This window comes from Carassius gibelio, chromosome B4 (assembly GCF_023724105.1).
Source record: "Carassius gibelio isolate Cgi1373 ecotype wild population from Czech Republic chromosome B4, carGib1.2-hapl.c, whole genome shotgun sequence".
Taxonomy (NCBI): Eukaryota; Metazoa; Chordata; class Actinopteri; order Cypriniformes; family Cyprinidae; genus Carassius; species Carassius gibelio.
Genome location: NC_068399.1, coordinates 1,177,531 through 1,203,724, shown reverse-complemented (window position 1 = coordinate 1,203,724; position 26,194 = coordinate 1,177,531). Strand labels below are relative to the sequence as shown.

Here is a 26,194-nt window from a genome sequence, read left to right as displayed (position 1 = left end):
TAACAAGATTACTGTGAACTGTTTACAAAGCTCTGCTGCTTTTTTTTTTGTTTGTTTTCTTATAGAAATATGTGTTAGATTGACATCTTTGACCATTGGGCCTTGCAGCTTTTTCAACATCTCACACTTCTCAAATCCATTGCTATTGCAGAATTCAAAGTAAACATTAGTAAAAGAATATCCATTAATTTAGTTATATCCATGGAAAAATTCAAACCAGACAGAGTTGTATTGTATTTAGATTAAGCAGGATACAGAGTATTAAAAAACAGCTAGAGATGACATTCTAATAGAAATCTACACAGCACTGCTGAACTTTGAAAAATTACAAATAAATGTGTAATTCTGTTGAATACCAGCACATACAGGAGTTCAAGGAAATTAAATAGCTGACAAATTAGTGAAAAGGCATTAAATCATAATGATAAAATTGAGATTTACCTTGGAAAAAATAAAGCCTTAATTAAAAGCAAAACTGATAATCACTGGCAAAAGATTTGGGATTCAGATAATAAACAAAGAAAATATTACAGTATTCAAAAATTATTTAAATGTAAAACAATTAATTGTAAAAACAGAAGAGAAGAAATCAGGTTTACAAGAATATGGGTAGGACACACAAGACTTAATACAGTATTTTTATGAGAAAAGTGAACACGGACAAATGTTAGGTTTGTAAATGCAAAGGAAATATAGAGCATGTTCTACTTAACTGTAGGAAATATACGGAAGAAAGAGAAAAACTTCAATAAAGCATCATCAAATTAGGAAGGAAATGGGATATCAAAGGTATTTTAGGAATAAATAATCCTCAGATTAAGTTGTTAAGGTATTAATGAATCTTTGCATGAAACTCGTCTTAGAAGAATTGAAGATTAATGAAGTCTTGAATTTACACACTCTAATACATTAGGTGGCAGATTTTCAATATCATGTTAATTCATGATTTTTATGTTGGAAACAAAGTAATTTGCAATTTCTGTGTTTACTATGGTAGCATGACATTATCAAAATTAGCAAATATATGAAAAATGTGAAAATATGAAAAATGTGATTTAGTCATCTTCATTACAAGCAATTTATCAGCAGATGAGCACCATCAACAAATAATTTTTTTTAAGCAATTCCAATTTTGCACAGAAGGCGTCTTTGGTTGATTTCACTCTTGGGTATTCCAGGTATGCTGCATCCTCTTCAGTTCAATAGCAAAACACGAATGGACTTCTGATGCAGTTATGTTGGATTTGGAGTGGATTTTCAACTGAGGGCCAAGCAGAGCCACTGCAAAACACCAAGCCAACATCTGTAAATGATGACACTACACTGAGAAAATACAGAAATCTTAATCCACGTTCACACTTTTGCATCACCTGCAGGATATCCAGCTCAATTTTCCCGGTGTTCTTCTTATTAAACACTTTAAACATTTCTGCGCAGAGCATAGATGAAAACATTACAGTAAACCATAATCACAATTTTTGTTTATAGTACTTTAATCTCTGTAATTTAAAACATTGAACTGGATAATCTTAAGCAAAACTTACTGAAGAGCATTTCCAGGCGAATCAGGCAGCCAACGAAGGAATCAAAGTCAATGGTGTACTGCTGATTGGCAAAACGTGAGATAATCACCTGAAGAACATCATTGTTCAACTGGAACCCTGGGAAGAGTAGCAAACCATTAATGCTTATTATGACCACTTTTAGAAGAAATTAGCGACTATATTGTCTTCAATGTTTAGACTTAACATAAGGCCTTTTCACACATACAGTATTTTACTGGTAAATTTAAGACAGGGGTGTCAAACTTGATTCCCACAGAGGGCTTTTGTATTTACCGGTAAAGTCGTTCTGGTAGTTTTATGGCAATTTACTGGTATTACTGTGTGAAATGGGCCATTGACTCATTACCTGCTTCTTTCACGGCATCTCTCATCTCATGGGAGCTCATAGTGCCCGAGTTGTCTTTATCATGCTTCTTAAAAACCTCCTGGTCAGGTATGACAAAATACACATTTGGTATTAAACACTGCTAAATAAATTGAAGACATTTTCCAGAACTTAATGGCCACAAAACTGTTGCTCTGTGGTAGATCTGTACCATACTGATTATCATCATATTTTTTATTTATCTTTAATTCACACCAAGATATGTATTATACCAAGTATTTCTGGATCTTTATCCACAGTATGTGAAACTCCACACTGCCGAGTTTGCCGCTCCCATTTCTCTGGATTGAGGTTAAGGGTTAGAACAGGGTTATGGTGACTAATTTGGTTGAAAGGACTCGGTAGAGAATATTAATCCATAATTAAAACAATCAGATTATTGGTGATTAAAATACAAACTGGAGATTTGTAAGGAAACTTTGAATCGATAAAAAGCTAATAATTAACTAAACCATAAAAATGTAAAATTAAAAGAAACTTTCATGGGAATTTCAAACAAACTTTCATGGGAATTTAAAGTAAATGTTTAAGCTTTGTGAATCTCTGTATTAATCCATAATCCGTAATATTTATTCATATGATCCGGTGGCGTAAGGATACATCTAACAGACTGATGATGTGACGACAGGTTTCCATACTAAATCCATCGGTCTTGACATCAGTTCCTGTGTGAAATACCACAAAACATTGTAAGAACAGTAAGCACAGAATTTCAATTTCAAGGCACTCTCTTTTCTTTATATATATATATATATATATATATATATGTGTGTGTGTGTGTGTGTGTGTGTGTGTGCGTGTGTGTGTGTGTGTGAGTGAGTGAAAGTTTGTCTTCCCACGTTTGAAGATAACACTGTCCAGGATCTGCTTTAGTTCATACACAGACACCTCTGAGTCCTGCAGAGTGAAGACAAGATCATGTGTGACAATGACCCAGAACTGAAAATTACATTGCATTAATAACATTAGAAATGACTTACATTTCCAGCAAACTGATTGAAAAGTTGTTTGAAATGTGGTTCCACATCACTATCAGATATGTATTGCTTGGAAAGAAATAAACTTTTTAAAAATGATTGAAATATTTTATATTTTTGATTTTAAACGGTTATATATATATATATGAATTTATATAAACATATTTCTTTTAAATAATAATAATAATACACACTATGTTTGTAAATGATGAATTCACCTTTTCCACGTATGCACTGATCTCCATATCCATCGGGCTGCAGGGAAACGAGTCAGAAACATCCATCATGCATTTGGGTGCAAATACAAGAATGTTTAGAGTACAGTTATGTAGAGCATAACCTGTTCAACAGCATCCCCATGTGGTCTTAAACTGGAACTTTACAATTTCTTGTTTTTTCTGTGTTTTTTTTTTTAGGTGAAATATAAAAACGCTCACAACAAACCTAGCAGCTGCCTCTTTCTCTGTGAACACGCGCAGTATAAATCTTCCATTGCAATGCGGCTCGTAAGTGGAAGGGATGATGACGTATTCACTCGGAGGCAGTTTGAAGCGCTCAATCGCCTCTCGCTGGCAGGTGAAGGGCTTGCTTTGTGCAGTGGACTGCTGATGCAGCAATACATCAGGACCGAGATGAATGTTTTTGCGACCCTTTAACTGCAACACAAACACAAACGGATAAAATGACTTCTCAAAACTGGCAAAGTTTGTTTCATATAAAAGGGGACAAGGTGATGAAAAAACATTAAATGGAAGAGGTAATTAAGAAGTAATTTTAATGCTTTTGTGTCCAGTCGCAGAAGTTATCTTGCAAAAGTATTGTGTTCCCCTGTGAATCTTTTTATTCTCTCCCTAAACATTTGCATTTCGCATAGAAACTTTGCAGAAATTTTTTTGCAATAATTTTCTTCCCATTTATTTTTTTTAATCATGTTCCACAGAGAAACTTTGCATTCTCTCCCAAAACATTTGCATTTCATAGAGAAATATTGCACAAAAGTTTTCCAATAATTGTTCTTCCCATAATTTTTTTTTGTTGTTGTTGTTCTTTTAGGGGCTCCTTAGCATAGCATTGGTGGTGCCCAACTATTCTTATGTACAAACCATTCAGATATCATACACACCTTATCTGGAACCTGAAAAACACAAAAACAAATGATATTATTCAATGTTCAATGTTCATATTATAATTAGTTGTAATAGTTAAGTCAAAGGAAAAGTGTGTTTGAAAAAACAGTTGCATTCTGAAAGTAGAATAACATACATTTTCTTCATTGAGAATTTGTATTATCATTAAATTATTATTATTATTAGTAGTAGTAGTAGTAACATTTCAAGACAGATCTACCATGAGCTCAGAGGCTATTAATCAATACTTCAGCTTAATTTAAAGGATAAAAATCTTTAGCCAAACTCCAAATGAATAACTACACTAATCCTGAATCCTCAAGAGAATTGCTTCAAATCAAATTTTAAAACATTGTGATTCATCTTGGAGCAGGTTGCTTAAGTTCATGGCTTTTTATTGACTTTAATATTGAAAATGGTTAAGAAAACTAAACTAAAAACTTGGTTGAAGGGTCTGTGGTAATGCTGGTTGTGATGTTGTTTGTGGCGTTAATGGTAACATTGCCTCTAGTACTAAGAGTATTACTTATTGTACAGAACCAATCACCTTATAGATAGTAAAGCCAATGGCGTTCGGTTTTCGTCCAATCCGCTTGTCCTTACGAAAATCTTTCTGCATCAGACCCACTAGGATCGTGCAGCCATCCTCTCCATCATAAGGATCATCATCTTCTTCCTCCAGCTTGATTACAAATTGAGGGTTTGAGCAGAATGTAGCTGGAAAAAGGAACCAAAGATGGTTGATAAAAAAAGCTTTTAACTAAATTTAGTTTCATGCACATTGTGTTTGATTTGATTTACCTTTATTTTCCTTGCAGCCGCCTGCAGTGGATCCCACCCTCCAGTCACCTTCAAACTGGCTGTAGTTCCAGTGGCTCACAGTGGCGTTTGAAAGGGCGTCTGGAGTCTGATTACAGATGTCCAACCTCGAGAACTGCTGTATGAAGTCTGAATACGCCATCCTGACAGGTCAAGGAAGATTCCTTAGTATACCTGTTACCATATTGAGGGTTAAAGCTCAAGGTCTCTTACCAGAACTCTCCATCTTCAGCTGAATAAACCAGTTTAGCTTTCTCCTCAGGTTGGACGCTGTTCCACTCTGTGGAACTGAAAAAGGCATATCTTACAGGACTCTTAGGACGGATGTTGAAGGTGCAATATTTGTTGATCTGAAGACTCACTTGTCACTCCAAGGGCCTATCCACTCCACCCGACCCCACGGGTTCCTGATACGCACCAGCTGAACCAGACGGCCATAAGAATGAACCTGCAGGTAAGGCAACAGTCGACAGTCATTATAGCTCCTTCAATGTTTTTTCCTATCAAATCCATATTTATAGTCTCAGTTTCTTACCTCCTTTGCGCCTGTGATGGAGTAGGCATGAAGCTTCACCAGCTTCAGACTCGTCTTCGCCTCTGTGTCCTGTGAACTGGACTTTTAGACATTTTTAATGATAAAAAAAATTAGAAGATCAGGATTGAACCTGTATTTACCACATGATAGCAAAATTATAGTTAATTATTTTCTTTTGTATTTTCTTTTTATCAGGGATGATAAATAACATATCAGCTGTTGCATCAGCCATTAAATGTTACTTTTTAACAGTATCAATATCAATCCAATAAATAAAACAGGCCGATATGTAGCCAAATTTGGACTATTGTAACGGAGGCAAGTGGATAGGTGCTGTGCAAGTTAAAGTTTAAGATCTTTGTTATTTGTTAATAAATGTTAATTTATGTAATTTTACGCGGACTCGGGCAGGGCTCGGGCTTGCGCTCTGGTTTGCGAGGTAAACGAACGGTCATGTGATGTGTTTTATGATTAGCGCGAGAAAGATGCAAAAACGGATGCTGAGACTAAGTGTAACGGAGGCATGCCTCTGGTGATTACGTTTTGGTTGTACCAGCAACTAAAGCGAAGTCTGAGGTGTGGAAAAGTTTTGACCGTGTTTATAATGAGAATAATGAGTGAATAATGACGCACCATCAGTGAGTACAGGGACAAGCTGAAGACATCTACAGTGGATTCAATCATTTTCCTCCACAAAAACATGTAGGCTTAGTCTAACCTCTATGAGTAAAGGTTTTTCAAATGATAACTAAATATTCATTGAGTCTTAAATGCATAATGTGGACAGAGGAGGCCTATTTACGCTAATGTTGGCATTATTCTTTTATTAAATACCAGCTATAGTGTGAAGCAAATCCGGCAGAGCCTTTATCTTAATTTCATTAGCCTATTGCCAAATACCCATCTTAATTTAAAATGTATCTTAATTTAATTTGTTAAAAAAGACTCGTTTTATTGGTGCGTTGGTCTATTTATAGGTTAAATGAGTCTATGTCTATTCAGAGTGCTGAGATGTTAAGATGTCACAGAGGACTTATTTTATTTCTTTATTCCAACTTCCAAGTGGCCTAGTCTACGTTAGTTAGGAATAAATTATGTTAAAACATCTATAAATGACTCATTCTTGACAAAAGGCAAAATAGCTGTGTGTGCGCACATTTGAATAATGTCGGGCTGTGAACAGGTTCGGGCTTTTAAAAAGCTGTCAATCAAAATGTACTTGTCGGGCTCGGGCCGAAACCTCTCGGGCTCGGGTCCTATTGGGCCTAACTTTTATGGCCCGATTACAGCTCTGGTGCAGGTAAACCTCACTCCCTTGATCTCAAGAGGCACGCTAGTGACTGAAGTCTTTACCATCCTTGTTAGTGTGATAAAAGTGTAAATAGCGGGAAAAAGTTTTTTTAGCAGCACATCAGCATTTTAGAATGATTTCTGAAAGATCATGTGACACTAAAGACTGGAGTGATGATGCTGAAATGGAATCTCAGGTCTAAATTATATTAAGATATATACAAACGGAAAACAGTTATTTGAAATCTTTCATAATCCTGCCCTGTGTTCAGATCCTGTGTTTTGTACACTTATTTTGAAATGTATTTCCCTATTGTTTCTTTGCTATTTTGTCATTAGCCCATTTCACACATACAGTCTTTAGTGGTAAACTACTGTTAAGAGATCATGTGTAAACAGGACCTTTTCAAAAAATGGCTCTAAATTCAACCATAGGGTGCTTTCCACTGACGCAAGCGCCACCGCATCTGCATAGTGCATTTGCAGCTTTTGACTGCTGAGTGGCGCCTTAACCACAAGTTATCAAACAAACGTATCAAAGCACATTTTCACAAATAGCTGTCAGCTTCGCCTCGAAGGTGTTACATTGGATGGCTCCAGTCAGAGAATAAAGAAAGAAAGACACTGTAGTTAAAATATTTAATATTCACCGATGTAAATTTAGTAGCCTAGTTGTGAAGTGATTTTAGTTTCTTAGAATGAACAAAACAGGGTAACACTTTAGAATAAGGTTCCATTAGTTAATGTTAGTTAACTACTTTCGTTAACATGAACTAAGCAAGAACAATCCTTCTACAGCATTTATAAGTCTTAGTTCATGTTAATTTCAACATATACTAATGCATTATTTAAATCAAAAGTTGTGCTTGTTAACATTAGTTAATGCACTGTGAATTACCATGAACTAACAATGAATAACTGTATTTTCATTAACTAACATTAACGAATATGAATAAATACAGTAATAAATGTATTATTCATTGTTTGTTTATGTTGATTAATACATTAACTAACATTAACTAATGGAACCTTATTCTAAAGTGTTACCCAAAACAGAATAAAACACACATACACTTTTATTTGTTACCCGTCCTTTATTTTGACAGACAACTACTTGGGGATAACATATTTGTCTGTTTTCACAAACCATGATGGAGGCAGAGGTTGTGTAATGTGACAATGATGGGCGGTAGGTGAATCCGAGGATGGTCCTTATTGTCATGGATCACAATAAGTTATAGGCCATAACAATATATACTTTTTTTTTAATTATGATTTCTTGTTGTCTGAATTAGTCAGCAATAATTCCATTACTGTCAAATTCTAAAATGTATTGAGTTCTGATTCACTTACTGTTTGTGTAATTGAGTATCTCAATCAGAACTGAATTGTTAATGGAGTATAACACTTTATATTCTGAGTCACAAAATATGTGTGCTTGTGTCTTTAAAAATGCCATTATTGGTAGTAAGGTTGATTGGGGTGCACAGGTGGAAAATCTTGCTTTTGCCCTGCAAGCTAGGTTAATCTTTATTTTCATTGGTTTGTATGTGTTAAGTCCCTCCCTCCCTGGAAAATGTAAAATATGAGTGGTTAATAGGTGAGGAGGGGGACAAGAGTTCTGTGTATCTGAGGAGAGAGCTGATCAGAGCGAATGTGAACGTTTGACAAAAATGAAAACATCAACAAAAACACTGACCACATTTACCCCTTATTTCCAGTTAATGATGTCACAGAATTTACTGGTACTTTGAAACTGATATGTGAATGGAAAGTCATTGACTGTGTGAACAGCACAGTTTTGTATTTAACAGTAAAGCCGGTAATATTATGTCAATTTTACTGGTATTACTGTGTGAGCGGCTATAGTCTATTTGCCTTGCTGCAGCATTTGTCTCCATAGCAACCCTTGTTAAACTTCTTGACAACTAATAACCCACACCTGTCACTTGTAAGCCTAGGTTAACTTGTTAATGTATAACGTCTTGGTTACGTATGTAACCCTCGTTCCCGGAAGGAGGGAACGGAGACGTTACGAATGGGATCTCGCCTGAGAGCCCAATCACCTTAGAGTGGTACAAAACGAGCCGATGGTACACAAAGTACCTTGGTCTGCAGAATTTGCATCGCGAGCTCCGCCCCGCAGAGCGGGTATGTAAGGAGCAACGCGAGCAACTAGCATTCAAGTCTTCACTGACGAGCCGAGCCAGTGACCCGGCCGTTCAGCGGAACAGCGATGTGGCAAGGGGACGTAACGTCTCCGTTCCCTTCTTCAGGGAACGAGGGTTACATACGTAACCAAGACGTTCCCTTTCAGTCGGTCACGTCCGACGTTACAAATGGGGTCCCTTACAAAACGCCACATGGCTGTCTTCCAGCGACCCGTGTGAGTGATAGCACCCTGTCATGAGGCCAGCACGAGTGAGGGCCTATAGCTCGCACAGAATACACTGGGTAGCATATTCCAGCTGGACATATGCTAGCAGGCTGCCTCCCCGTGGGAGGACTTACAGAAGGCAGGTATCTACCAAGGTGGTGATGCATAAGAACTCTGAGGTACCCAGACCGCAGGGTGGAAGTTTCAACGACAGAGCTGGCAAGGGGCTTGCCAAGGGAAAGACACATGCTGCGGAGAGACTTACTGTGGACATACACACGTGGGATTACCCAGAAGGGGAATCACGACACATGGAGGCACCTAGTCCCACACATGGCTGACCAAGGAGCATGTACGCAAGTGATGGACATCAACAGTGCTGGAGGAACCCAGGGTTCTGACTGAGGAACTCACCTGAGGGGAATAGCGCACGCATCCAGTCCGCGGAGTGGAATGGCGCAGCAAGCGGATTGACACCGAGCAGGTCCTTACTGGCCCGAAGGGGGGAGTACCCGGGAGGACACAGGCTCTACACGGAGATTGTAAAATCTCACAAATGTGTTAGGTGTCGCCCAGCCCGCAGCTCTACAGATGTCTGCTAGTGAGGCGCCATGTGCCAGCGCCCAGGAGGAAGCTATGCTCCTAGTTGAGTGAGCTCTCACCCCTAGGGGGCATGGCAGGTCTCGAGCCTGATAAGCCAGGACAATAGCATGCACTATCCAGTGGGATAACCTCTGCTTGGAGACAGCCTTTCCCTTCTGCTGGCCTCCGTAACAGACAAAGAGCTGGTCTGAGGTCCTAAGGCACCGAGTTCTGTCCACGTAGGTGCGGAGCGCACGTACTGGACAGAGCAGTGCCAAGGCTGGGTCTGCCTCCTCCAGGGGCAGTGCTTGCAAGTTCACCACCTGATCCCTAAAAGGAGTGGTGGGAACTTTGGGCACGTACCCAGGCCGGGGTCTCAAGATAACGTGAGAGTTAGCCGGCCTGAATTCCAGGCACGCTTGGTCAACTGAAAATGCCTGCAGGTCCCCGACCCTCTTCACCGAAGCCAAAGCCGTCAGGAGCACAGTTTTCAAAGATAAAAACTTTAGCTCTACTGGCTTCGAAGGGAGCTCTCTGCAGTGCTGATAGAACCACTGCGAGGTCCCAAGAGGGGACTTGCTGAGGGCGAGGCGGATTGAGCCTCCTTGCTCCTCTCAGGAACCTGATGATCAGATCGTGCCTTCCAAGAGACTTACTTTCAACGGGGTCATGGTGAGCCGAAATGGCAGCCACATAGACCTTGAGGGTGGAAGGAGACAGCCTTCGTTCCAACCCCTCCTGAAGAAAGGAAAGCACTGACCCAACCGGGTATTTCCAGGGGTCCCCACACCGTGAAGAACACCAAGTGACGAAGAGGTTCCGCTTCAAAGCATAGGCATGTCTGGTGGACATGGCTCTAGCTGAAGTGATGGTAGCTACCACCTGTGGTGGCAAGGTACCTAAACCTTCCGTGACCCGTCCAGAACCCACACATGTAGGTTCCACAGATCGGGACGTGGGTGCCAGAGGGTGCCCCGTCTCTGAGAAAGAAGGTCCTTCCTCAAAGGAATTGGCCAGGGAGGGGCTGTCGCGAGGAGTACAAGTTCTGGGAACCAGGTCCGGCCGGGCCAAAAAGGCGCAACCATGAGGACCTGCTCCTCGTCCTCCCTGATCTTGCACAACGTCTGTGCAAGAAGGCTCACTGGGGGAAACGCATATTTGCGCAGGCCCAGCGGCCAGCTGTGTGCCAGGGCGTCCGTGCCGAGGGTGCCCTCGGTCAGGGAGTAAAACAACTGGCAGTGGGAATTTTCTGGAGAGGCAAACAGGTCTACCTGAGCATCTCCGAAGTGTTCCCAAATCAGCTGAACCGACTGGGGGTGGAGTCTCCATTCCCTGGGGCGAGACTGCTGTCGTGAAAGCTCGTCGGCTGCACGATTGAGCCTGCCCGGAATGTGAATGGTGACCGAGTCTATTTCCATACCGAGAAAAGAGATCCTCTGCACAGGGGAGAGTTTGCTCTTTTCCCAGTTGACCTGAAGACCCATTGGGGCGAGGTGTCTGAGCACCAGATCCCTGTACTCGCACAACCGCTCTCGAGAGTGAGCTAGGATCAGCCAGTCGTCGAGGTAGTTGAGGATATGGACACCTTGTTCCCTGAGAGGAGCCAGGGCTCCCTCCGCGACCTTCGTAAAGACGCGGGGAGACAGGGCCAACCCGAATGGGAGAACCTTGTACTGATGTGCCTGCCCCTCGAAAGCAAACCGAAGAAACAGTCTGTGTCGAGGAAGAATGGAGACATGAAAGTACGCGTCCTTCAGGTCGATCGCTGCAAACCGATCCATCGGACGAATGCATTCGAAAATGCGCTTGGGCGTTAGTCCTCATGTCTGCCAGGTTCAGCCATAGGTGGCGCTCCTGAACCACCAAAGTGGACATCACCTGACCCAAGGAGCGCGCAGTGACCTTCGTCGCCCGGAGAGCGAGGTTGGTTGCAGTGAGCGCCTCCTGCAAAACCCCTGGGTCAGCACTGCCCTCGTGCAGCTGCCGGAGCAGCTTGGCCTGATAGACCTGCAGTGAGGCCATGGCATGCAGGGCAGAAGCGGCCTGGCCCGCAGCTCTGTAAGCCTTGGCCACAAGCGTGGATGAGAACTTACAGGCTTTGGAGGGCAGCTTGGGACCACCACGCCAAGCGGAGGCGCTCTGTGGACACAGTTGCATCGCAACAGAACGCTCCACCGGGGGAATCCCAGCATACCCCTTGGCCGCCCCGCCATCGAGGGCAGTGAAGGCGGAGGAAGAACCAGAATGGTTTCGGGCAGTTAAAGGTGCCTTCCATGAACTAGTTACTTCCTGGTGCACTTCCGGGAAGAAAGGAGGATTCCACTCAAGCCCGATGCTCTCCGCTGCCCGGGAAAGCACGGCCGTCAGCTCGGGATCGGACTCGGACAACGCTGGCACTCCCGAGGGAGGCAACGCAGCCGAACCCTCATCTCCCGAGGCCTCAAGCCCACCTTGTGATGCGGCGATCGACATACGGTCCTCTTCGCGAGCCCCGAATGAGATGTCAGGAGCCTGAGAGGGTCCAGCAAACTCATCCGGGAACTCAACCGGCTGCGGCGTATGTGAGGGGGGTGTGGCCCGAGGAGGTTCGCTCGTCGGGGAAGCCCACACGGTAACCCTCAGATCACCCTGGCCACCAGCCGAAGTAGCTCTCTTACGAGAAGAAGAGCTAGAACGGGGTGTGGCAGAGGGGACTCTATACCTTTTAAGGTAATCGAGTCTCGATCTCAACGCCGAGATGGTCATGTCCCCGCAATGAGAACATGAGCCATCCACGAACGCAGTCTCAGCGTGCTGGAAGCCCAGACACGTGATACAGCGATCGTGACCGTCACGAGGAGCTATATATCGACCGCACCCAGAAACACACGGGCGAAATGACATCTTTAAAAAGACGCAAATCGGCCCGTATCTCTTTTGTTAGAGAAATTTGTCTCTTTTAGAGGTGTTGAAGTGCTCAGGGGAACGCGGGAGCTGTCGCAGGAAACCCAGACGAACCGCTGAATCTCGCCGTCACACCAACACCAGCTTTTGCTTGTAAACACTCCGGTGATTGCAGCAAGCGATGTGCTCGGCTCCGAAGCGAAAGCTCCTTATATACCCGATCTGCGGGGCGGAGCTCGCGATGCAAATTCCGCAGACCAAGGTACTTTGTGTACCATTGGCTCGTTTTGTACCACTCAAAGGTGATTGGGCTCTCGGGCGAGATCCCATTCGTAACGTCGAACATGACCGACTGAAAGGGAACCGTGTTTCCGTGTCTTGCGGAAGTTACCTTACTCTTCACAATACCCCAATTTCTTTTGAAAAGAGGATTTTGGACCACTGAGCAACATTCCAGTTCTTTTTCTTTTTACCCCTCGTGAAATGCTTCTGGTGTTTTTTCTGGTTCAGGAGTGGCTTGGTTCTAGGAATGTGACAGCTGTAGCCCTTTTCCTGAAGACGTGTGGTGACTCTTGATGCGGTGACTCCGGCTTCAGTCCACTCCTTGTGAAGCTCTCCCAAGTTCTTGAAATGGCTTTTCCTGACCGTCTTCCCAAGGCTGTGGTCATCCCTGTTGCTTATGCACCTTTTCCTACCACACTTTTACTTACCCTCCTTTTGGAGGGTGTTGATGATTTTCTTCTGGCCAACTGTCAAGTCAGTAGTCTTTCACATAATTGTGTTTGCATGTTCTAAACTAGCCCAAGAGGTACCCAGTATTTATACTCAAAAATAATCAAACTAATCAATCTCAAAATGGAATATTCAAATTTTTGAGACACTGATTTAATTTTCCTAAGTCGTAAGTCGTCTACCTTTGCCATCAGAATAAAAAAAACTCTTGAAATATTTCAGTTTGTGTGCAATGAATCTACAATATAAGAAAGAGCATTTTTTAATTAAATTACAAAAAATAAAGAACTTTTCCATCCTATTCTAATTTTAAGATGCACACATATACGCAATATCTTCTTTCCTTGCATAAATAAATGATGTGAAAAGAAAGCCAAGAGAAGTGGAATGGGACTCACAGAAATGGAGCAGGCCATTAATGATTTCAGCATCAGTGCTTTCTGCATGAGCTTAAACAGGTGTGGAGGAGCTTTGCTCAGTTTATAGCTCTCAGCTATGCCTCCAGTAAAATCCTCAAAACCCTCAGTGGCCCGGCCTCCCGTCAAGGCTTCATATGAGCCGTTTAGCCTTCAAAATAGAGGAGAAATCAGCGTAACTGGTTGGTCATGTCATGGATATGTGACATGAAATGGCACTCACAGTCTGTTCATACAACGTGTTTTCTAGGCTGTGGTTTGGCACATAGAATAACAAGCGTTTCAGCACTACAGTACAGGTTAGTAGTAGCAGGTAAATTATGAATAAACACACACTTACTTTGCATAGGCCTTTTCCAACAGGGCGCTCCAGAACTCAGAGCCCTCAGCTGAATGAACAAAGAGCAGCTTCCCATCTTTGGTGGGTAGCCGGTCATCAATGACCACATCTACCCATTCACCAAACTGCCAGAACTGAAGAGACGAGAACAACACCAATTCTGACATTGTCCTTTTAATTTATTATTGAAATAATAAAGTTATAAATACTCAAATGATGTCAAAAAGTCTGAGACCACTTGTAAAAATAATACATTTAACATTTTTCTAATGTTATGAGTCCCTATCGAACGTGAATTCCTGTTGTGTCAGTGTATGAGCCTTGAGGAAACTCATGTTTATGCTGTTACGGAAGCCTGATTTGTTCACGTTTGTGTTGCTGCACAAACCAATGGAACTCAAGCCCACCAGAAGGAGAGGAGCCGACAGCTAAATACATTGGCTTAGAGTGGCATTTCATCTGAATTTTTCTCCTTCAGCAACAAGATCACTTCTTCGCTGACTCTGCAATCAAGAAGCTGAAGAAGGAAGAATCACAGCCTACAGTTCACTACCATAAAAGAGCCCTGGCAGAGGAAGAAAAGAGAAGCCTTTCCATGCTGTCATTCGGCACTTCAAAAGTGCAAATTTCTGAGCAAATTTTCTAGCGACGTTAAAGGGCTCAGTGAGTGAGAGACTGCAGAGAGCATTACTGAGAGCATTAGTCTTTCTCTTCTCCACTCACAGGCTGACTTCCTCTCCCATTTCTTCTCTCTCAGCGAGCTCAGAGACAGAATTCTTTCAATTAAATTATTTTAAGCAGATTGGAATAGAATGCTGTCACCAATGTTTCTGCATCACTGGCAGCGTCATACTAGGGAGACACAGACTGCTTTCAATATGAGGCCATTGGGTCTGTTCCTGCTTCACTCACGGATTGCGTTCTTCAATGAAAGTGACCTCACCCCTCATGCTCTTCAGCTTCTCCCCTCCTAACTGCCTTGGAGGAAGAAACGGCAAACTCATGGGTTGAGCGAACAGGCTTGAGTGATGCTCTTTTCCCCTCTGATGCAGATGGGAATCCGGATCCTGAACTACCATGAGATTTGGCTGATTCTAGCCAGATCAGAATGGGAACTCATTACTCACAGGTCGCTTTTGCTCAGCCACCTACAGCGACTTGGGTTTGGCCAATCATTTTTTGCCTCCCAGAGAGTGGGTGGTCTTTCTGGGGACAATAATAGACTCTGCTCAGATGAGATCATGGATTATGTCAGAATGCTCCCCATTCAGTGGCTAGCGCAGTCATGCAGGCCAGGGACTTCATTTTTCCCCAAGGATTTCCAGAGGATGCTTTGCCTCATGGTGGCTGCTTCCTCTGCGATTTCTTTGAGACTACTCAACATGCAACCCCTTCAATACTGGCCTTCAATACTGGGACTCGTGGTCCCCTGGAAATCATCTTGGCTGTTCCAACCAGACGTCCCATTGGAAATTACAAAATAAGGAAGGAGGTTATGACTAGGGATGAAGCGATTAGTCAACATTATCGACAATGTCGACAATAAAAAATTGCCCACAAATATTTTTGTTGTCAAGCAGTCGTTTTATTTAATTTTACCCAATTTGGAGCCTGCAATAATGCGGTTTGACCAGTGTGGCACTGTAGCGCAAGACTTTAATTCAGCCCTCCTCGATGCAATTCAAGAGAAGAAAATACAGTGCTCGCTCAGCGCTGCTTTAGAGAAACGCTCCCGAGCCGAACCGAATGCCGTTTGGATATGAAAATATATGACACGCATTTTACTCTCATTAACGAAATAAACAACAACAACAAAAATATCACAGCAGTGTGAAAGCACCAGTTAAAAAATGCATCTTATTACACCAATGTGGATGTTTGCACGGGCTCAGTAAAGTATTCACGTCAATAGTATTTTATGCAATACCTTAAATCAAGCAGTTTTATGGTATTAGACATTGTTGTTATTAAATATTTGATTAAAGTGATAGTTTGGTTTGCAGAGATCAAAGATTAATCTAGCTCAGGACTGTTTTGATTAACATAACCCAGGTCCATGATTTGTCCAGCGCTCACCTGTACACATTTCCACCGATTGCACTGCTCCCTCAGGTCATCCAACGGGTCATGGAAGTAGGGTGCTCAGTCCTCCTGGCAGCCCCACTCTGGAGGAACCATGTCTGGGTCTCCGAGTTGATCCAACTGCTATCAGCTGCTATGTGGCTAATACCACTGAGGAAGGACCTTCTTTTGCAAGTGAAGAGTATGATTTGGCATCCTCAGCCAGAGCTGTGGACCCTTCATGTTAGGCCCTTCAATGGAAGGGCGTTGCAGCTCCCTGTGAGTGTGACTAGTACTGTTTTTAGAGGGATTTCCATTGCCGAGATTTGTGTGGCCGTCTACCTTTGACAGATTCTATGATTTGGATGTCCGTGACATGCAGGCACAGATTATTTCTGCTTAATCTGCCTAATCCCCTTTTCAATTGGGATTATGTAGGCCTCAGCATTATGGCTCGGGTTTAGTTACATGCTTAAGCTTACAGGAGTCTTCAGTTGAGTACTCCAGGGCTGAGCTTGCAGAGCGGATTCATTCTGCACTTGCTTGTGTCATATGCTAGTGCAACGGAAGGTCCTGTTCGATATGGAATACTCTGGTTACTTATGTAACCATGGTTGCCTGGGATAAATGAACAAGCATTGTGTAGGCTGCTGTACTATAATGATGTTTGTGTATTAATGACTGCCACTTCAGTCGAAAGATTGAAATGATGCTCTGAGCCAACTTAAATAGTGGTCAGCTCCTTCCCTTCTGGCGGGCTCAAGCACCATTGATTTGTGCAGCAACACAAACAAGTACAAATCAGTCTTCAGTGAACAGAAGTTTCCCCAAGCATCATACACTGACTTATCTGTGGCGGTGTTGTAAACAATTTTTATATTATAAATTATTATACATTCTATATGTTATTATACATTCCAATATTTATTAACATTTTTAAAAAATTCAAAAAGAAAAAGACTGATTATTTACATTAAGTAATGCTTTTTCAATCCTAAAATGTTGTTACTTTTTTTTAAATTTTATTCCAGATCTTCAGTTAGGTCTTAAACTTTTTGATCCCACTGTAAGTTTATACCTGAAAGTGAAAGATGCCGGCATAGTTCTCTGAAAAACTCTGTCCATGTGGAACTACACGTTCCAGAAACTCATTTTTCAGAGTCAAAGATGCAATAGCTGCCAGCAACCAACAGTCACCTGCAAATATATCAAATGTAATTAGATACTTATACATTAAACTCACTATTTTATGCAAACTGACTTCCAGTGCACTTATTACAGATATAGTCTTCCAGGATCAATGTGGGCTTCAGTGTTTTGCTCAAGGAGTATCCTGAGCATCTGTTTCCTGCTCAGTGGTGATGGTCCATGGATTAACCATTGTGGTGTTTGAACCACAAAGCAATCAATGCAGGAGACAGCAAGGTAACACAACAATGTAACGAGTAGACCCGGCAAACAAGAACTGAATAGTTAACCATGGCTTTTAAAGGCAGGATAATTGGAAAAGAACGAGACACACACAGACATGTCCATAATTCTAACATATCCCCCCCCCCCAGAAGGTGCAACCTCGGACCATAGCAACAGCAGAAGGGGGGCCATGGGTGGGAACTAAGGAGAAGGATATCTGGGAGCAGGATGACAAACATAGTTCAGGGAAGTGACGAAGGAGGTTAGGAACCATAGAGGAAACATGAGGAGTCAGGGAGGAGACAGGAAAGACTTGGAGTAGGAGAAGTCCAGCTGGACCCAGCCACAGCCATAATGATGGCCCAAGGTGGAACCGACGGAGTGACCGAGGACCAAGTTGGAGCTGGCAGGACACAGCCAGTGGAGAGTAGTTCAGAGGTGATGACGGGTCGTCACTCGACCAAGGTGAAGCCGGAGGGACGAAGGAGCCCGGTGGATCTGATGGATCAATGGGTAATGGTGGAGGCGATGGTCTACAGGCCGAGGTGGAGTCCTGGCCGAGGAGGCTGGAGGTGGAGATGAGGGATACTCGAGAGCGATGGAGGAGGCTGGAGCAGGTGGGAGGGAGTTTAGTCAGGCATTTTCGAGGAGCAGGCACTGGAGGGCACTTTCTAGGAGCAGGCACTAGAGGATCGGAAGCCCCCTCTAGACCGTCTGCAGCTCTCTCCCTAGCGGTGGGCACTGTAGATGGCTCTTGCACTTGGTCTGATGGGTTTGGCTCCAACTAACAAAAACTGAATAGACTAGGGCTTTTAAAGGCAGATTAATTGGTGGAGAAAGAGACACACAGACAGGTCCACAATCCTAACAATCATTGTTACTCATACTTTGTTCATAAACCCATAAATCTTGCCTGTATTTTGGCCTAGACCATATGTGCTATGATCGTAAAACTAGAGATAAATTTAAATATAGGTTCCAAAAGGGAATTTTTGCATCGATGCCAAAGAAACACCATTTTGGTTTTTCAAAAAACTTTTCAATTAATATTTCTAAAGGAACTACTTTTTTCTTCCTTCCTTCCTTCCTTCCTTCATTCACTTTTTTATAAACTGAAAAACCTTTTCCACTAGGAAAAACTTTTGTGAACCTAATGGAAATATTCTGTGACTGTTAAAGGTTCTTCATTAAACCATAGGATGCCAACCTTTATTTTCAAGAGTGATGGATTTCAAGAGTGACCCTTACATTATAAACATTTTACGCTTTTTACCAAAATGAGTGAAAATAAATCTTAAATTGAAAAAGTTCTTAAGTTATATCACTTCAACTTCAATTATGTTCAAATTATTTCTGTCAGAACTACATGAATCACTGAAACTGCACAGTGGATTTTTTAAAAATGTTTAAATTAATTATTATTATTCATTGTGTTTTTGAGAAATTGTATCATATAAGCCAAATATGTGACATAATTTCTGACATAATTCATTTGTCTGTGTTAACACCCAGGGATGTAGTGGAGGCTAAACGCACGTAAACGCAGTTTACGTACCTCCCAAAATTCAGAAATAGCGTTTATCCACCTCTAAATAGCCTACAGTTCCTAAGCCATTTTAAATTAAGCTTATGTCGTTTTAGTTTCATATTGTTCATTATTAGTTTCATAGGTTGTTTGTTGTTAAACCTAAGAGGAAGTCTTTCATATTGCGCTGCAACTGTCAGTTTTGACCAATTGCTTGCGGTGTTGCCAGTTAGTAAGAAGTTCGGATCATTTTACTGACTCTGATCTTTGAGTCTCGTTCAGCAAAATGAACTAATATTTTCTCTTTCCATCCCCGTCGTTTTCCGTCTTATGGGACTGACAGGAAGAATAAAAGACTCGGACCTCACCTGTCGATTCAGAACCCATATGGCACGTAATGCGCATGTGCGGTCAACACAAAATGAACGAATCACTCTCTGAGACAACTCTGTAGTCCCGAGTCATATTAAAATGAACGAATAGTTCATGAACGACACGCAACAGACTGCATCAAGATTCAAAAATGGACATCCGGCAATTTTTTTTAAGCGCCGTCAAGACAGCAGCCCTCCTCCTGATGCCAGCAAATGGCCTCGGCTACAAGCCCAAAGTGAGTGAGCTCGGAAAACAGTACTAAACTTCATGTTTTTGAGGTTAATTTGGTTCACGGTAAATTCAAGCCGCTGACTCAAGTCACCTCTACCTAGTTAATGTTATCACTAGCCGTTCACGGTTTCGCGGGTAAGGTAAACGTCCGTTAGTAATAATAATAATAAAAATAACGTTCGTTATTTTGAATAGAAATCCTCACTCATACAGCAGCCATTCATCTCATCTCCGGTTTATGTGTTCGTATACATACAATATCCACGATCCGCCAGGACTATATAGTCCAATTTGGACATTTGGAGAAATAATAATTTTATGACATGTTTGTAAAATATTTGGTCATACAGAATAACATTTCTATTCATTTTGCACTGATTTATGCGATCTGAAGAGCTCAAACAGCTAACAGAGCTAGCGATTACTCTCCTCTTATTGATTCGTGTCAGCTATGACATCAGTGCGATATCATTAGCAAGCCGTCAACTCAAGTGAACAAAGAGGCACTGTTGTGTTACTAATTTGGTTTTATTGTTTTTTTAGTTTATCAAAATTGTCTGTTAAAGCTGCGGTAGGTAACTTCTGACGCTCTAGCGGTTAATAAACAGAACTGCTTGCATCTTGCGGAAGAACATTGTAGCCGGAACTACTTCTCTCTGTTTATGGCTATGAAGAATCACAAAGGTACTGGGTTACTCCGCCGCGGTACCCCCGAAGCAATCTAAAATAGTCCGAATATAAACACTTATTATAGGTGCACCCTAGTGATCCAGGACAAGCTAAAAACACTGTTTGGAAAATGGATTCATGGTGTACTCGCTTGTTATATACATTTTGAACACAAACAAAGTTACGGACCGCAGCTCTGATTGGTTGTTTCTTACCGGGAGCGATGACTTTCTGCAAATGGCAATAGGACACTGGCAGGAGCCAGAGGAGCTTCATTTTTTTCACAGATTATCTGTCTCATATTCTATTGTCAGGACATAATGACATAATGAAATATGTAAAAAATATATTTTTACAAAAGTTACCTACTGCAGCTTTAATGTCGGCAGCCATTACAGTTGTGGAAACTACAGTGCAACTTATATTGTCTTTCTTCTGTTAATTAAAGAAAGTGTGTTTTCTTTCAATTAAAAATATGTGGCACCAGATTCCTCCTTCTGTCATTAATCTGCACCTGCTACATTAGCAATTGGAAAAAAACTGTAATCGACAACTATTTTGATAATCGATTAGTCGGTTTGAGTAATTTAAGACCAAAGTAAAAAATTATTTGATTCCAGCTTGTTAAATGTGAATATGTTCTAGTGTCTTCTCTCCTCTGTGACTCTGTGATATTGTAAACTGAATATCTTTGAGTTGTGGACAACACGAGACATTTGAGGACCATTCCTGGGCTTTTGGGGAAACACTGATCCACATTTTTCTGACTTAATCGACTATGAAAATAATTCCAAATCCCTAATCATTATGTACAAGTGCATTGCATTGGAACCCCTGGATATAAGCCTCCATGTCTTTCTTAAAAAATGTTGTTCTTTTTGTTTTTTCATTTAGTAAACTTTATAGATTTCAACCATATTATTCCTTCTTGAGTATCTTTAACAAGAACTTATATTAATGTATGAATTGAATAGTGATTGTGTGACGTATATGAGGGAACAAGCAGTGATACCCTTGGTAGTAATATCAAATGATAGCCTATAGCGATGTCATCAGGATACACATACACCGGCAGGCAGTGGCCCACCTTACCGTGACCACGATGTGATCACCCAGAATTTAGTTTACCCACCTCTTTTTTTTACCACTACACCTCTGTTAACACCCAAACATCCCTTTTCTGATCAAAAGGCTCTTTTCTCACCTAAAGCTCCTTGGCAGATGTCTGTCCGCGTAGCTCCATCCACAATGAACTGAGGATTTGAGTAAAGCTCCTTTAAAAAAGCACAATGTGAGAACAGTTACGCCAGGCTCACACTACAGGAGTTTTAAAATTATGACCGATTATGAAATCTGGTTGCTGCACACACATTTCCCTCAAATCTTAAACATACACACACTACAAGATTTGAAAATCATGGTGCATCACACACTACAATATAGTATTAGGATTATCATGCCGGAGGTATCACCTCACTCAGCAGATTGTCATTGATATATCAGTGATGTTTACTTATGTTAGCTAGTGTGTTAATTGGCAGCTTTTTGCACTCTCCTGGTGCGTTCAAAACTGATTTATGCTTGCGATATGTTTTAGATATTATACAGACAGTCATGTTACTAACAATAGTCATGTTAGAAGCAGTTTCCTCCATCTCCACTATCCAACAGACCCCATACAGCAGCTGTTTTGCAGTCACGCATTGGCTATTGTGAAAGTACTGACGTAATCATAGTCGCCATTTTTCCTGATTTAAAATCCTAAATATCAAACATGTTTGATGTGATCGGTATGCTCATGATTTGTGTGCGAGCAGATCGGGAGGTGCAAGATTCAATCTTTAAATGCTTCACATTACAAGATAACTATGCCGAACATTGGAACCGTTCGAGATGATCGACAAGACTTTTGTTTGAGTTATTTTCAGTGCAATTTTCAGTTATTTCCGTGAGACCCTCCCCCCAATATTTATACCATGGTTAATGGAAACCTCAAACCAGGCCATGTTATGTAGTATAATATTAAATAATTATTTGAATCATGCCTTCTGTGCGTTTATACATGCTAACTTTACTTACTTTACTTTACTTTAAAACATGAATCTTGAACCAGCACTAACATATATTAATATCTTTTTAGACCACTCATGCCCAACTTTACTTGAATTGATCATGTTAAATTTGTCTGCTTATTTATTGTGTGAAACTTTTAAAAACTTTTTTTATTAAGTAACATGTCTGGTTGATTCTCTGAAGTTCAAGCACAATTTAAAGAAGCTTGCTCTGGTTCATTATATGTACCATGCTCTTGACCAGGCGCTACAAGCGGTAGCACGCGATGTTCGTCTTGTAGCAGATGTACTCTTATGACTCAGAGTCAGCCAAACACCTATAAGTGTTCCAGTCTTTGATTGGTGATGAAGATGTTGTGTGCTACATTCATGGGCTGTGTCAAACAGGGTGGTGTGTGAGGAAAAATGCCATATCAAGCATTACTGGTGAGATACGGGCAAAAGTAGCTGGGCTTCTCACGCTAAGAGGGGAGAACTGTTTTGGGGCTTCTCTGCTGTGGGCATTGAGAGTGGATGCTGGGTGACCTCACCAAAAAAGAAACACTCCGCACAGTCCAGGAACCTGGACTTTATATTTTAAACCTTCAACCACAAACAAGAGGACTCTTTAAGGAGGTAGAGAAGCTGCTCCTGTTGTGTTTTTGTTTACCTGGGTCTACTGCTTTCTCTGAGAGATCCTTCTTGGCGCTTCGCCGTCTGAAAACTTGGCTCTGTAACTGTCACTCAGAAGAGACTGACTCATATGGCATTGCTACTATCCACAAAGGCATTATGGATCGCATTAATGTTCAGGACCTCATGAGGGAGTTTATCAGCGTCAATCTATCTGCTTTTCAAAATATTTAACATTTGCCCATTCATTTAACAGTTGTAAGAAAAAAAGTAATAAAAGTTATTAAACCGATGCATACTTGATGCGCATGTCACGTGCATTCTGCCTTGCCAAATCATGCACACAGCACTTCCTGTCCTTGCTTTTATGTTTGTGAATTTTAATTTTTGTGTTGTGGGATCTGTAAGTCGTGGCTAGGTGATACATCTTTACAGTGGAACATGGAAATCTCATGGATGTACTGAAAAAAATGTTTTATATTTTTTTATTTGTTTAAACACTTAGGCTAATGCATTTTCCCGGTGCAGTCAAATGTCCTAGTATGAAGTGTTCTCAGTGATTTATCCATTAGGTTTTTTTTTTTTATTCTCACCGATATGCCGTTGTGCTTCTCATAGTTTTGACAAGTTTTATACTCTGTTTTGTACCCCCCGCCACCCCCCCATGCCCGCACCCGCACCCGCAGCCCCAACCTAAAACCTCTTCCAGCGCCCCTGTATTAGAGAGAGAGAGATTAAGCATGTGTGAATTACCCGAGTCTGTGTTTCTCAACAGTGTTTGGCAGCAGTGTGTCCACTTAAACTGCAAGTTCATCATCTTTAAGAACTGCACTGTTATTAGTGAGAACTGACATGTGGCTTTTAAGTTGTTAGACCATTTTACTGATAAAATGGTCAGAGAAGCGCTAACAACACATCACTGTGTGCATGTGTATTTCTCTGTGTGTGTGTGTGCATCTATAAGAGAGTATGTGAAAAATAATAACACATAAAAAACAATATTGTGGCAAAAATATGGAGATAATTAGTTTTTATCCTATAGCTTACTATATTTATTTGCTTGGTCAGTGTTGTTTTGGGGTTTTGTTCTTTTGCTGTTTTAAGGCCTTTATGAAACAAAAATATATTGCAGTATATTGGAAAATATCATGTAATATATTAGGCATATATTCTTATATATATTTATTTTTCCAATATATTGCAATATATTGAATGCGGCAATCATTTGTATATTTTGCAATATATTATATAATATGTATCATCAATATAGTTTTAAATGTATTCAAATATATAAAATATTAGAAAATAAAAAGGGAAAATAATATATTACAATATATCACAATATATTTTAAGAAATGTATTGGTAAATATATTTTCCTTTCATAAGAGGGACCTTTGACATAACTGAAATCGTTTGGCGAAGTGATATGGACATGTAATTCGGTCAAGATCTGCCTGGAACTACTTTATCCGTGTATTTCCCTGAAAATAATTGCACACTAAAAAATAGAATGAAATACAATAGAATAAGTACATCACAAAAATAGATCATTAAAATGTTTCATTGGGTAAAGTCTAAATGAACTTGTTTTATTTGTGAAAAATATTATTTTAATAGACATATTGTTATTATTGATTAATATTGAAATTAACCTTAATACATGTTTTTTAGCATTTAGGCTCTTTGTTGGAATCGGTAACACTTTACAGTACGGTGGCAATAATATGCATTAATTCATGGGTATGCATAGATAATGTATAGATGATCATGAATGAATGTATAACGCATGAAGAACTAAACCATTTATTAATAATTACTGCATCAGCAACAAGTGAACATTCTATATGATTCATAGATTAAGCAGTTATAAATTATTTGTTAACTGAATCAAAGGATTAATTCCCTAATAAGATATTACATTAAATAGTGTAAATTCCTATGGTAATTACCACAATGGGTGGAAGCATGCATTTCAACTTCCAGTTATCTGCTTTAATTAATCATTAGCTAATGATTTGCAAAGACATCATGTTACTTGTTTGCCTCAACAAGTCGTAACATAATGATACATTTGCAAGTCATTATATAACAATTAATTAAAGCAGACAACTGGAACTCTTTGTGGTAATTAAGATATTAATTTATACTATTATTTAATATAATTATCTTATAATCTTATTAGGGAATTGCATGGAAATGCATGCTTCATCCCATTGTGGTAATTAACAAATGACTTTACTTCATTAGTTAATATAATATGTTATTAGGCAAGTAATGCATTATGATACATTTAACTTATAATAATTTATTTATTACTTAATCTATTAATCATATAGAATGTTCATTAGTTGCTGATGCAGTAATTATTAATACATATACATTACAGTTATAAATTAACTCATAATTAACTGTGCATTAGTTAAGCATAATTATGAATATATAATATAATATATATAATAATGCATATTTTGTACCCGTATTGTAAAGTTACCATGAAATCTCATATAATTTTTTTTTAATATGTATTATATTGTTATTTAACATTGATATTACAATTTTATATTGAATTAATAGCACTACTCTTTAATTAACCTTACTATTTTTATTTACTTACTTTTTTGCATTTAAGTAAACTGGACCTGTGTGGAAGAAAGCCTACACTCTGCCGTACCTTAGGTCTCTTCCACTGCACTCCCCTGGTCTTGGAGGACTGCTCTCCGAGTTGATCGTATCCCAGAGAGCTGGGTTCAGCAGGGAAGGTCGGGTCACAGAACAGGGCTTTTTTCGCCAGACACTCCTGCTTCAGGCTGTGGTAATTCTGCTTGTTGAAGGGAATGGACTTCTTGTTTGTTCCCACTCCTTCTCCTCTGTCCTGCCTCCTGGAAAGAACTTTTGCGATATTAGACATGCTGCCCTGTCGTCGTACTCAAGTTTCTCTGAAGTCTGTATAGCGAGTGAGTGTTTGTGTGAGAACGATGCTGGATTTTAATGTGAAAGCTGCTGTGTGGTAAAGTTGTGTGGGGTGGAGCAGGTGTTGCTTTCACACTGGTTTAACATCATGTAACCCTGTGATGCACAATGAATACACAATTCTTTAAAGCAAATCGTACAAGATACAATGATATATGTGAGCAATCTCTTCCAAAATAATGACATAGTAAGTATATGGCCTTCTTTGCCTTTACTTTGTACTTCATAATTTTTTTT

At 40.5% G+C, this 26,194-nt stretch overlaps 1 protein-coding gene across 2 annotated transcripts; it reads right to left on the bottom strand.

Moving 5' to 3' along the window:
* On the bottom strand, nucleotides 1-25,956 carry LOC127956591 (calpain-2 catalytic subunit). Of its 2 annotated transcripts, none has more exons than XM_052554616.1 (21): nucleotides 25,659-25,956; nucleotides 21,507-21,576; nucleotides 17,168-17,286; nucleotides 14,029-14,162; nucleotides 13,671-13,839; nucleotides 5,409-5,489; nucleotides 5,236-5,321; nucleotides 5,087-5,161; nucleotides 4,856-5,016; nucleotides 4,602-4,771; nucleotides 4,051-4,062; nucleotides 3,372-3,583; nucleotides 3,122-3,182; nucleotides 2,931-2,996; nucleotides 2,790-2,847; nucleotides 2,551-2,615; nucleotides 2,163-2,231; nucleotides 1,912-1,990; nucleotides 1,545-1,661; nucleotides 1,371-1,429; nucleotides 1-1,281 (listed from the first exon to the last, which is right to left on the bottom strand). In XM_052554616.1, exons 1-21 carry the CDS (start codon nucleotides 25,893-25,895, stop codon nucleotides 1,258-1,260), a joined length of 2,124 nt encoding a protein of 707 aa, XP_052410576.1. In that variant the 5' UTR covers nucleotides 25,896-25,956; the 3' UTR covers nucleotides 1-1,257. The 2 variants fall into 2 exon arrangements, with proteins under 2 accessions (XP_052410576.1, XP_052410577.1); XM_052554617.1 differs by having other exon boundaries at nucleotides 3,146-3,182.
* Nucleotides 25,957-26,194: the final 238 nt, after the last annotated feature.